Raw genomic sequence first — 12,784 nt, forward strand, 5'->3', positions numbered from 1 at the left:
GTCAACAGTCTGATAAACCCAAACGTGTTTTTGTAACATTGAAGACAATTCGATCCAAGTTTCTGTCATTGGAAACAATTTCGGCACCAATCAATATTTTTTTTTAAGATAAAATAATTTTAATCTCCAGTCAATCAAACATCTACGTGTATGTAAATCCCAAAAAATGTTAAGAATCTTCAGTGAAATAAACATACCTGTTTTTGTAAGCATTGAACACAATTTAGTCTCAATAAGAGAAAGTCTGACTACCTGGGGAGAACTCACAAAACTCTACACAGAAAGGCCCAAGCCCACATTGATTCAAGCAGAAATATGACTCTGTTTTTGTGCTCCATCCTGTGTGTGTTATTAGGTGAGCAGAGCGGAGGGCTTGTTGATTCAAGCGCAGAGAAGACTAAAGGAGGGCAAACATGATGGAGTGCTCTCTCTTCTGCTTGAAGTTTACTCGCTGCTGCCACACATAACACCCAATGTAGCTTGTGATGCCAAGCTGGTCTCCCAAAAACTGGACCTCTGTCAGGTATGACAAAACACACGTTCAGTGTGTGTAACATGCACTAATAAGTACGCTGTAATAATAATCATAATAATAAATAATTAATAAAGACTTAAGTGTTTCCACACTTCACATTTGTGATGCAACAGATAACCGTCCATTGTAAATAATATTGGCGGCTTGTAACAAGCCACAACCCAAAGAGGGTTTTGTTTTGCCTCCTCAATTTGGTTGCACTTTCTTCTGTTTCTAAAGCCTGTCGAGACCACTTTGATGAACTCACAAAAATACCCTCAAGCCTGTTCTTTTTCTGCTTTTGAACATTTGAAACGCTGACAGCCTTCAGCAGCAAATAATATACTCATTTATATATATATATATATATATATATATATATATATTTTTTTTTTTTTCATCTCATTTCATGGATAATTGTTACATTTTTTTCTAATTGTCACATACAGTATTAGATCCTTATGGGTCAATTGTAGAGACAAAAAAAACTGTAAGCTCAACTTAAAATAGCTTTAAAATAACCTTAAATATTTTTCCACGTTACCCCCTACAACTGTTAAGTGTAATGTATTTTAAACACAAAGAAGCAGTGGTAGAAGCACATTTGTAAAGCAATAAAGACATGATTAGAATTTACAAGCCAGGAACAACAGTCAGCAACTCTTAACCCTGAGTGACTAGAACCTATACTTTTCCATAAGTTGGGCAAAAATGACTTATCAGAATCAATGTGTTTCATGCCATTTTGGCTAAGAATAGTCAGTTGTATTATTACATTTTGGTCCACACAAGTCTGTTTTTATGTTTGAAGTTGTTTTAGTTTGTAACTTTTTTTAACCTTTGTAACAAGGTCTGTAGGATCGTATTGAATTAGGTTTTCAGGTGGTCTAGGTCCACCTAGACTACAGTTTTGGGCCAATCCCGTCACTGACTCTTGAAATAGCTTAGTTGTATACCTAGCAGCCATGATCGCTTGGATAAGACATGGAAGGGAGTGATTTGAGTGACAAGCAAACCTATTTATCATTATGTGGCTATATAAATGAAAGCAGACTCACACAAACATGCATACAACTGCATTATATGCAGGAGCTTTAGCACGCTTCTTGCTACAAATTGTTAAATAGCCATATTTAGATGTACAGATAAACACTCTTTCACACATTAGTTATGAATGAGGACACAAGACACACTCAGTAATGTTGGATCATTTGTTGATACTTGATAATAGCATGCACTGTCACATAATAGTCATGAATGACACACATCTACGCACACAGAGCAGTACAAATGTTAGCTTGCTAGCTGTTTTTAGCAAACTGTCAGCTTACCGATTGTGTTGATACGTGATAATAACACATACTCTTGTATACAGTTCTCATGAATGCTATGCAAACACATTTTTTTGTTTTGGTTTTTGCGAGTAAAATATGTGGTGTAGAGTTGATACTTTTAAACAGTCTCGTGTGTTCGATTAAAAATATATCTGTATTCCTGACAGTCACAGTTGATAAGAATAATAGGTTCCCATCAAATTCCATAGGAAATGAATGCAGGTCATTTGTGACCCACTTATGGAAGTTTGGGGTTGTAATACAAAAATAAAATAGGATGTCAAAAACATGTTTTTTTAGGAATACCTGGAATGTTTACTTATGATAATTATTTTAATTACAAAGATATTGCAAGAAAATTACCTCTCTGAGTCATTTTTGATCCACTTGTGCATTTAAGGGTTAAAATATAAGCAAAAATTTAGTGTGCGGCAAAGCTTGTACGTTTGGATGGAACGCTTTTGTAGTGATCCTTCCACAGGTTCACAGATGGAAGCGATGGCGTTATGACTTTTACTTTACTCTTACTTTTACTAGATCCAGGGTGTAAAATTCATTTTTGTCGTGGGCCACATTTTTCGTAGGGTTTTCCTAAGAGGGCCGTTATAACTGCGAAATCATATGCACCTCTGCTGGTTCGTGAAAGCCACAATCTTTTCCTTGACAAAAATGCAGTCTTCTTGACCTGATTCCAAATCAGTGCCTGGTAAATTATCAATGCACTTTGTCCCTCCCACCTGTATTGTTGCAGCCAAACACAATAAAGTAAGTCACCATTTTTTGCTATTTTTTTGGCAATCAGTCAAATTTCTCTATTCAAACACTCAAAGTAACAAAAAAAAATGCATCGACCTCCAACATTGGGCGTGTCCACAGGTGTGTGACGTCACAGGAAATGTATTTATACATAAAAATTTTAAAGGTAACGGTAGCACTGACGCTAGCGCTAACACAACACATGAGGTGTCTGGCTGGAATTCACTCTGGAGGTGAATTCTGATTTTTTTGCCCAATGTGAATTCACTCGACATGGTGGCCGACTGGTTAGAACGTCTGCCTCACAGTTCTGAGGACCGGGTTCAATCCCCGGCCCCGCCTGTGTGGAGTTTGCATGTTCTCCCCATGCCAGTGTGGGTTTTCTCCGGGCACTCCGGTTTCCTCCCACATCCCAAAAACATCCATAGTAGGTTAATTGACAACTCTAAATTGCCCGTAGGTGTGAATGTGAGTGTGAATGGTTGTTTGTTTGTATATGCCCTGCCGATTGTCTGGCAACCGATTCAGGGTGTACCCCACCTCTTGCTCAAAGATGGCTGGGATCGGCTCCAGCACGCCTGCAACCCAAATGAGAATGAGTTGTACGGAAGATGAATGAATGAATGAATGATCATACAGTCTGCAGTGGCCCGATGATAGCCGGATGATAGCTGGGATAGACTCCAGTACGCCCGCGACCCGCGTGAGGAGAAGCGGCAGAGAAAATGGATGGATGAATTCAGTCTGCAGGTGAATGCAAATTTATTAATTAATTTACATGTACTGTATCTAATTTTTTCATGTTAATGTCAACAGTACAATTATGATTTTTTCATATCCAACCCCAGGCCTCTTTCGTATGTGGCTGTGAATTGGATATGTATCGGACGCGAGTGCAATATGGACTGTCACAGCGCGCTCATCCGACTTATACGTCCAACTCGGGCCACCTCGCCTTGTTTCCGCGTTTTGTTTTTCTTTTTTTTCCGCGGAAACTCAGCTTTGTCTTCTTGACTTGGCGAAGCTCGTTATCCTGCTTCCTCCACCTGCGAACCATGGATTCGTTGATCTTGAATTCTCTCACGGCTGCTCGATTCCCATGTTCCTCCGCGTAACTGATAGCTTGCAGTTTAAACTGTGCTTCGTAAGCGTGTCTCTTCGTAGGTGACATTTTCGGGGGTCCTTAGCCAAACCGATGTTGTTTTGCACAATGCACACCCCGGAATTTCTCCCAGTCAGTCAAGCGGTTAAAAAAACAAAACAAAAAAGCCATGTCCGCTTTTCCTCTGTGTAAGCAGCGTGTCGGCAGGAAATGCTAAAAAATCTTTTTTTTTTTTAAATAAATAAATATCTAAAAACAAGTCAAGCGGAGAGCTCATCACACAACAACATTTATAGATGTTGGAACTCGATGCACACATAAGGCACGCTTGCATTATAAGGTGCCCCGTCCATTTTGGAGAAAATGTAAGACTTTTAATTGCGCCTTATGGTCGTGAAAATACGGTACATAAAAAGCACTTGTCGCTCTGCCACACACATGCAGCTCTCATCACGACTGAGAATCATTGTTTCTCCTTGTCTAGCTAATTCGAGACATCCTGAACGTGAGTGAGATGACTCTGAGAAGCCCCGCCCCTTCCTGCGTTGGCAAGTTTCGTGCCCTGAGGTGCAGCATTGAAACGGTCGAGCCCAGCTGCCGCGAATACCACACTGTGTTGTCTCTGTTCCGGGGCAGGTAAGATGACATCCACGATATCAAAGAGGCACAAGGAAATCGTGCAAAGCCAGTCAAGATAGAAGCTAAAGTAGCATACAAATCGCAAAGCAAAAGTCAAAACCAATCGACCTATACAACCAGAAACAGCTTGCTCGCGCCACCAATTGTTACTCAGCCTCATCATAGCATTTTGGTCGACAAGCTACAACAGAATACTATTAATATACAGATGATACCAGTACATTTTTTACCTTCCCGTGATAAAAGGGGCCCCGAGAGACAGCTGACATTGGCCCATATCAGTGACAAAACATTAGTACTGCTTGTGCCATTGTTTTGTGAATCCCCCGCAAAGAGACCCTGAGAGACGGCTGATTTTTGACCATGTCAACGACACAACTGGAAACCAGACACTGCAATGACATGTCGGATTTTGGGAATCTCCCTAATCTCTCTTTACTAGCAAGCTTGTTGTCAACAAACAGACAACAATTCAGTTTTTGCCTTCCAATCCCTTTTGTTTTTTTTTTACTTGATTTTTTTTCATTTCGAAAATATTGTACATGCATCATCCATGTTCGATACCGCTTATCCTCATTAGGGGCGCAGGTGTACTGGAGCCTATCCCAGTTGACTTCGAGTGAGAAGCGGGGTATGCCTAGACTGGTCACGAGTGCATTGCAGGGCACATATAGACAAGCAATCGTTTACGCTCACATTCATACCTAAGGACAATTTAGAGTCTTCAATTAACCCAAAATACATGTTTCTGGAATGGAAGGAAGGAGAAAACTGGAGAAAACCAACGTGGGGGTAAGGCCAGAGTGTGGATATCATGAACCCATCACCTCTGAACTGTGTGGTGGATATGCTAACCAGTCGGCCACCCTGCCGTCCATATTGCATGCTTTTTTTTTCAAAAAAAAGCTATTTATACAATGTACACAGTATGTGAAGTTTGCTTTCAGTGTTGGTACTTCAGTTATTTGTTATTATTTTTATTTGTATTTGGCAGTTATTGACTAAAAGTTATCTTTGCTTTTCCGTTGTGCTGGTTTTTGTTTTTAAAAAGGAGGAGCCTCCATGGTCCTTCTTACCTGTGGTCCGCAGTGAGTATAGAAATGCCTCTGACCATAATTACCTTTAAAAGAGCAAAAAGAAATGAAAAACTATAAAATGTATCATTGAATAAACAGAGTGCCACCAGGAAAGTGTAGCTTCTCTGTGGTGTGCTTGGTCTGTTTGATAGTGTTGGTCTGTTTGATAGTGTTGCTGAGCAAAAGGTCAGTTGTGTGACGCGTATGCAGTCGTCCGTCCCACCTTATTGTATGTAGCCATTTTGTGTAGCGAGTTTCTTTAACACACGACACTTGGAGCCTTTCTGACAAACTCAATAGATGACTAGCACACGTATTTGGAGACACTGTAGTTTCATCCCCACAGAGACCTTTTCAGCTAGAGCTCCCGTGGGTCTGCTTCAGGCTTGATTGATCCCCAGTGGGCTTATAAAAGCTTACTTTTCATTCATAAGTGCCACTTGTGAAGTACTTTATTTGGCTTTTTCAGAGCCATGCAGATCCATCAGGTGCTGCGTGTCAGCAGAGCCGTGGAGCTTCAGACCTTTAAGAGCAAGTTCGGCAACGTCAAGTCCCTCCTTCACTCCTCCAGAGCCAGCAACTTTGTCGGAATTCTGTCGCGGTGAGTTTAAGCGTGACAAACACATACAGTACATGCATATACCGACAATATACACGCAACACACAGATGCCAAATTGTTGGTCGTAGGTGATCCACTACATGCTGAGCATCTTACTCCAACCCTAATACAATCCATTCTGGACCTTTAAAAGCCAAAGCCTTGTATCAGTGAAGTATTAAACACGTCCCCCCCCCCCCCCACACACATAAAATGTCCTGTTTATTCTCCTAATATAACTTTTTTCTCGATAAATTTGACTTTTTCCTCGTAACATTATGACTTTGTTCTCATAATATGACTTTTTCTTGAAAGAAACCCCAACTTTTTCTAGCCAAAATACTACTTGTGTAATTCCACAAATTATGATTTTTAATGTAAGATTATAACTTTTGTTTTAGGTGAATGTCAATAATAGTCATTTCACACTATATCAGGCTTCAGACATAGCCGCCCTCGCTACTTATGGATTTCAAATGTGAAGAAATAAAAAAACAATTTCTTGCATATTCCCCACTTTTTCATGCCATCCGTCTACTGCTTATTGTTTTATTAAATTTTATTAAAGAAGCTCATTTCTGCAATATGTAAGAATATAAATACATATTCATTTCATTATGTTATACTTTCTGCTCAGAACTAACCAGGTTACACAGTGTACTCCTTGTAAATCTACTGTATATACTTTTTCAATTATTAAATGATTCTTCATAAGTTCGTGTCTAGAATGTGTTTTCAGCAGTGTGGGAGGGTGATTCCGCGCTGAAAATATAGAAACCCTATTTTGGGCGTAACGTCTGTTATTTGCCGATTTTCACATGCAGGAGTTTCTTGAACCCAATGATCGATAGATATGTTTGACCTTCACTCTTCTTAGTGGTTTGCTGCTACCTTGTGTTGGAGTGGAACATCATGGGATTGAACGAACAGATGCTGGCAGTCTTGGAAATGGCATATACTTCAGCGATAGCATGAGGTCAGTAAGCATTGACAAAATTATTTTAAACATTGAATATCCTCACACACGTGTTCCTCAGCGCTCGACTGCTGTGCATTGTTTCCTCATTTTACCATCCCAAACCATCTTCACTATGCATGTCATGCTATGCCCTCCATACAGCACCTGCCTAAAGTACTCGAAGCCCAGTACCACGGATGGCTCTCGGCTGTTGCTGGTGTGTGACGTAGCCCTGGGGCGCTGCCTGGAGTTTCACCAGAGAGACTCCACGCTGACTCGGGCCCCTGAGGGACACAACAGCGTGCACGGTGTCCGCCGCACTGCCACCAATTACTCTGAGTTTGAGGTAGGGCTGCAATTTTGTACATGTGAATAAGTTAGTTCAGTTTAGTTTGATGGTGTTAATCAAAACAATATTGGTACAGTATTATTATTGTAGAGGCAGATTTGTGTGGTACAGCTCTTGTAGTGATCTCAATGGATTTGGAGGCGTATGATGAAGTATTTATCTATCTAGCTACCTATCTCATATTGAGTATACAGTGAAACCTGCAAAATAGAACACAGTTAGTTCTGTGATTCTGGCTTATCTCCAAGTTATTCAAATTTCAAAACATGAAATAATTGACAATATGTAAACAATGTTAAGCAGAGATGTCAAAAGTACTGTTATTCACCACTTACTGTAAGTAAAAGTACTGATACTTTTGTAACTCTGGTAAAAGTAAAAGTACTGAAGCCACTCCCTAACATAAGTAAAAGTACAAAAGAACACCAAGACCAGAATTGACACCTTTCCCGAGTCAGTATTCAACGTTATATCAGTTAGCACTTTGGTAAGAGCAGATTCTGTACTGTGATGAGTTTGTAAACATGATTGAAATTTGTCAAAAAGTCCATTTAAGTTCAAGAAATTGCTGAGTTGATTAAAAATAACTTCCTCAACAATCTTGGCTATGAAAGGGAGATTTGAGATGTGTCTATAGCTTGCGTGGAAGAAGCATTCTATTTTTTAGAAGGGGCAAAATGGCACCTACTTGAAGCACTTTAGGAAACTCACCTGACTGAAGTGAGCAATTGAATATTTGCTGCAAATCAGCTAGCACAGACTTCGCAATAGCTTTGAAAAAGTCAGATCGTATTGAGTCAAGACAGCTCGTTGATTGTTTCAGCTGCTGAACTTTTCTCTACAGATTTCTGGTCAACTGTATCATTCATATCTATCATTCTGGTCAACTGTATCATTCTGGCATGGTAATGGAGTTTTTCCTGGGTGTATTCAGATGTAGTATCCCCGTACAGGGACCGAACAGCCCGTATCAGGGGGTTCGGTACCCCATACTCGTACCCATACCCCCACAGGACTCCCCGAGGGACACGGTCGAACGCCTGCTCCAAGTCCACAAAACACATGTAGACTGGTTGGGCGAACTCCCATCCACCCTCGAGGACCCTGCAGAGGGTGAAGAGCTGGTCCACTGTTCCACGGCCAGGACGAAAGCCACACTGCTCCTCCTGAATCTGAGATTCGACTTCCCGACGGACCCTGCTCTCCAGCACCCCTAAATATACCTTACCAGGGAGGGTGAGGAGTGTGATCCCCCTGTAGTTGGAACGCACCCTCCGCGATGTTGCAGAGGCGTATCAACCAGGAGAGCCCTACAACATCCAGAGCCTTGAGGAACTCCGGGCCAATCTCATCCACCCCAGGGGGCTTGCCATCGATGAGCTTTTTAACCACCTCGGTGACTTCAATCCCAGAGATAGGAGAGGCCGCCTCAGAGAACCCAGACTCTGCTTCCTCATGGGAAGGCGTGTCGGTGGAATTGAGGAGGTCTTCAAAGTATTCTCCCCACCGACTCACAACGTCCCGAGTCGAGGTCAGCAGCTCCCCATCCCCACTATACACAGTGTTGGTGGTTGCTTTCCTCTCCTGAGACGCCGGATGGTGGACCAGAATTTCTTCGAAGCCGTCCGGAGGTTTTTCTCCATGGCCTCATCGAACTCCTCCCATACGCCGGGTTTTTGCTTCAGCGACTACCAAAGCTGCATTCCGCTTGGCCATCCAGTACCCATCAGCTGCCTCAGGAGTCCCACAGGCCAAAAAGGCCCGATAGGACTACTTCTTCAGCTTGACAGCATCCCTCACCGTTGGTGTCCACCAACGGGTTCGGGGATTTCCCGCCACAACAGGCACCGACCACCTTACGGCCACAGCTCCTGTCGGCCGCCTCAGCAATGGAGACGCGGAACACGGTCCACTCGGACTCAATGTCGCCCACCTCCCCCGGAACATGAGCAAAGTTCTGTCGGAGGTGGGAGTTGAAACTCCTTCTGACAGGGGATTCCCCCAGATGTTCCCAGCAGACCCTCACAATACGTTTGGGCCTGCCACGTCGGACCGGCATCTTCCCCCACCATCGGAGCCAACTCACCACCAGGTGATGATCAGTTGACAGCTCCTCCCCTCTCTTTACCCGAGTGTCCAAGACATGCGGCCGCAAGTCCGATGACACGACCACAAAGTCGATCATCGAACTGCGACCTAGAGTGTCCTGGTGCCAAGTCAGGACCCGTCTCCCCACCCGAAGGCGGAGGGAGGCTACCCTCTCGTCCACCGAGGTGAACCCCAACGTAGAGACGCCGAGCCTAGGGGCAATAAATATACCCACACCTGCTCGACGCCTCTCACCGTGGGCAACTCCTGAGTGGAAGAGAGTCCAACCCCTCTCGAGAGGACTGGTACCAGAGTCCCACTATATCTAGTCGGAACTTCTCAACCTCACACACCAGCTCGGGCTCCTTCCCTGCTAGAGAAGTGACATTCCACGTCCCTAGAGCCAGCTTCTGTAGCTGGGGATCGGATCGCCAAGGTCCCTGCCTTCGGCCACCGCCCAGCTCGCCTTGCACCCGACCCTTATGGCCCCTCCCACAGGTGGTGAGCCCACGGGAAGATCTATTGTTCTGCGCAGCCATATTGTACTGAGGAGCCAGACATTTTCCGATGTGAATAAATTCTTCTCCTGTTCTACAGTATGTCTAGCATCACATTTTTCCTCTTTGAGTTTATCCTTTTGTTTAGATGCTGTCCAAGCTGACCAAGATTTGCTGACATTCTGCATTATGACTCCAAAGTTCGACTTTTGATGCATATTTTTACAAAACCTCCAAATTGTTCCACTTACGGTGGAGTTTGACTTTGGATGTTCCAATGTAGTACAAATGAGGTTGCAGAGCACCAATAGTTTCCTGGGTGAGACTGCGGTCTAGTGTTGAGCGCATCCACCTCACAGTTCTGAGTTTGGTTGTTTGAATCCAAGCTCTGGCCTTCCTATGTGGAGGTTGCATGTTCTCTCCATGCGTGAATGTGTTTTTTTCCTGGTACTGCAGCTTCTTCCCACATTCCAAAAACATCTTTCTTAGGTCAATTGAAGATGCTAAATTATCCGTAGATGTGAATGTTAGTGGGAATGGTGTTTGCCTACGTGCCCTTTGATTGACTGAGACTTTACCCTTCCTCTGACCCAAAGTCAGCTGGTATAGGCTCCAGCTCACCCTCTACCCAGGTAAGGACAAGTGGTATAGAAAATGGATGGATGGATAATAGTTTCCTCAATAATTATAGTAGCTAAACTTACCTGGTTGCGGTAAGAAACAATCCCTTTCTCAGTTGTCACAATGATATCTCTATTTAATTCCTCTTAGAAAGAAAGGTTGCAGTTCAAATATGGCTGTCGCTAATTCTGTTCCACTATATTCTCCAGGGTGATGAGTACGTGGTGTACAGTCCAGAGCAGGTCAAGCTGAAATATGTTGTACGGTTCAGCGTCGATGGAGACCAACTGAAAGTGTTCAGTCCAGCTGTGGACACCTCTACTGAGTCGTGTGTGCCCCCTGCTGACATAGGTGAGCACTGCACAGCACTTGCATGCTAGACTTTGCTGTCGAAAAATTATTCACGTTTTTTTTTCTTTCATTTGGGAAGTCAGTGGTAGGTCATCCTGAAGTGTCTTTTCTTTAAAAATGTATATCATAAGGTCTCATCTCCACAAGATGCCATGTCGTTGCTAATTCCATTCAAGCCACCGACACGAAAAGAAATGAATAAAAATACAAAAGTGATTTCACGTTGAAGAACCTCAGGGGTCGGGTTCACAAAGCTTCCTCTTGTAGCATCGCTCCTAATTGGCAGTAAAACTTCCTTCGCCAAGAGTTTCCTCTCAGGATCAGTTGGCAAAGTAGCTGAGCACAAGTTTTTAGTACAGTAACTGATAGAAGATTTAATGGACCAAACTGCCATCCCCACGGCAAGCACGCGTGTCAGTGAGCTGCATGGGAAGTACTTATCATTCATTAGGAGCGCAATGAATTAGAACGACTTCTTTTGTAAGCCAACTAAGTTGATCTTTATAGAGAAAATAGAGGCATTTAAATATGATTCCACTGCCTATAACACTCAGGAGGGGAGATAATGACATCATGATAGTGGTAATAACGTGTGTGCTGCGTGTGTGCGCTACGTATGTGTATTTTCTCAGCAGTCTTTCCTGATGATGATGGCGTTGGAAGCATAAAGAACCCATTGGACGACGTGACTGCAGGATTGCTGGACAGCGCAGGGCAGCAGCTTCCCCTGCTGGCCGTGCATGTGAAGTGCAAGTTGATGGATTTGCTCTCTCATGTAGGAGCAATTTTTACTTTCAGTGACTTCGGTTATATGTCTTCAAGTTGCAGCATCCAAGAAGACTGACATTTATTTATTTATGCCTTTATCCTTTTGTAGGTCATCATCTTCCAAAGGTACACCAATAAGAGCGATGTGCCCATTGAGGCCAAGTATGTCTTCCCTTTGGACGATTACGCAGCCGTGTGTGGCTTTGAAGCCTTCATTAATGGGAAACATGTGGTGGGACAGGTACATTACCTCAAAATGTCCTTTTAGTTCAAGGAACAGTAACAAGCTAAGGCTGGATTTACACGTTGTCACCAAATGACTCAAATCTCATCTTTTTCTCCCATGTGGCCGAGATCAGGTATGCCTCAAGGCAGTGTAAGCAGACAAAAAATACATCCTTAACAAGTCATACAATCCTTAATAAGTCTTCAATTACATTTTCTCAAATTGAGGACCTAATTATCTGTGCCAAAGACACTTTCCCTTTAATGTGGCATGTGGTGCTAATTTGAGCAGCATTTAGGAGTTGGAAGATAGACCAGTGTGGTAATGGAGTTGGTTACGATTACAGGTTACCCATGTGTAATCCTATTTTTAAAATGTAAGAGTATTTTCACTCTTTCAAATACTTTGTCAAAGTAATACAACTAATTACATTTGATTAAATTTTTATTACTTTTCTTTATTTTGACTGAATGCATCAACAGAACCCTTGGATGTTTCCTCTGAAAAGGTGGATTAAAACCATCCATCCATCCATGCATCCATTTTCTGACCCACTTCTCCTCACTAGGGTTGCGGGCATGCTGGAGCCTATCCCAGCTATCATCGGGCAGGAGGTGGGGTACACCCTGAACTGGTTGCCATGCTAGCCAATCGCCGGGCACATCCAAACAAACAACCAGCCACACTCACATCCACACCTACGGGCAATTTAGAGTTGCCAGTTACAGTACCATGCATGTTTTTGGGATGTGGGAGGAAACCGGAGTGCCCGGAGACAACCCACACAGGCATGGGGAGAACATGCAAATTCCACACAGGCGGGACCGGGGATTGAACCCCGGTCCTCAGAACTGTGAGGCAGACGCTCTAACCAGTCAGTCACCGTGCCGGATTAAAACCAAAGAT

General features: G+C 43.1%; 1 protein-coding gene across 8 annotated transcripts in view; it reads left to right on the plus strand.

Annotated features, from left to right (window-relative positions):
- The window catches only part of parp4 (poly (ADP-ribose) polymerase family, member 4), a 69,590-nt gene that overhangs the window by 27,765 nt on the left and 29,041 nt on the right, over positions 1-12,784 (plus strand). For 5 of the 8 annotated variants that reach the window (XM_061692077.1, XM_061692082.1, XM_061692079.1 and 2 more), the window contains 8 exons: positions 356-523; positions 4,191-4,342; positions 5,891-6,022; positions 6,898-6,996; positions 7,141-7,324; positions 10,743-10,884; positions 11,517-11,659; positions 11,762-11,893. In XM_061692077.1, coding sequence (XP_061548061.1) covers positions 356-523; positions 4,191-4,342; positions 5,891-6,022; positions 6,898-6,996; positions 7,141-7,324; positions 10,743-10,884; positions 11,517-11,659; positions 11,762-11,893 — 1,152 coding nt within the window. Of the gene's footprint in view, positions 1-355; positions 524-4,190; positions 4,343-5,890; positions 6,023-6,897; positions 6,997-7,140; positions 7,325-10,742; positions 10,885-11,516; positions 11,660-11,761; positions 11,894-12,446; positions 12,493-12,784 lie in introns of all 8 variants that reach the window. The other 3 variants (XM_061692078.1, XM_061692080.1, XM_061692083.1) reach the window with 2 other exon arrangements.

This window comes from Phycodurus eques, chromosome 12, assembly GCF_024500275.1.
Source record: "Phycodurus eques isolate BA_2022a chromosome 12, UOR_Pequ_1.1, whole genome shotgun sequence".
NCBI classification, from domain to species: Eukaryota; Metazoa; Chordata; class Actinopteri; order Syngnathiformes; family Syngnathidae; genus Phycodurus; species Phycodurus eques.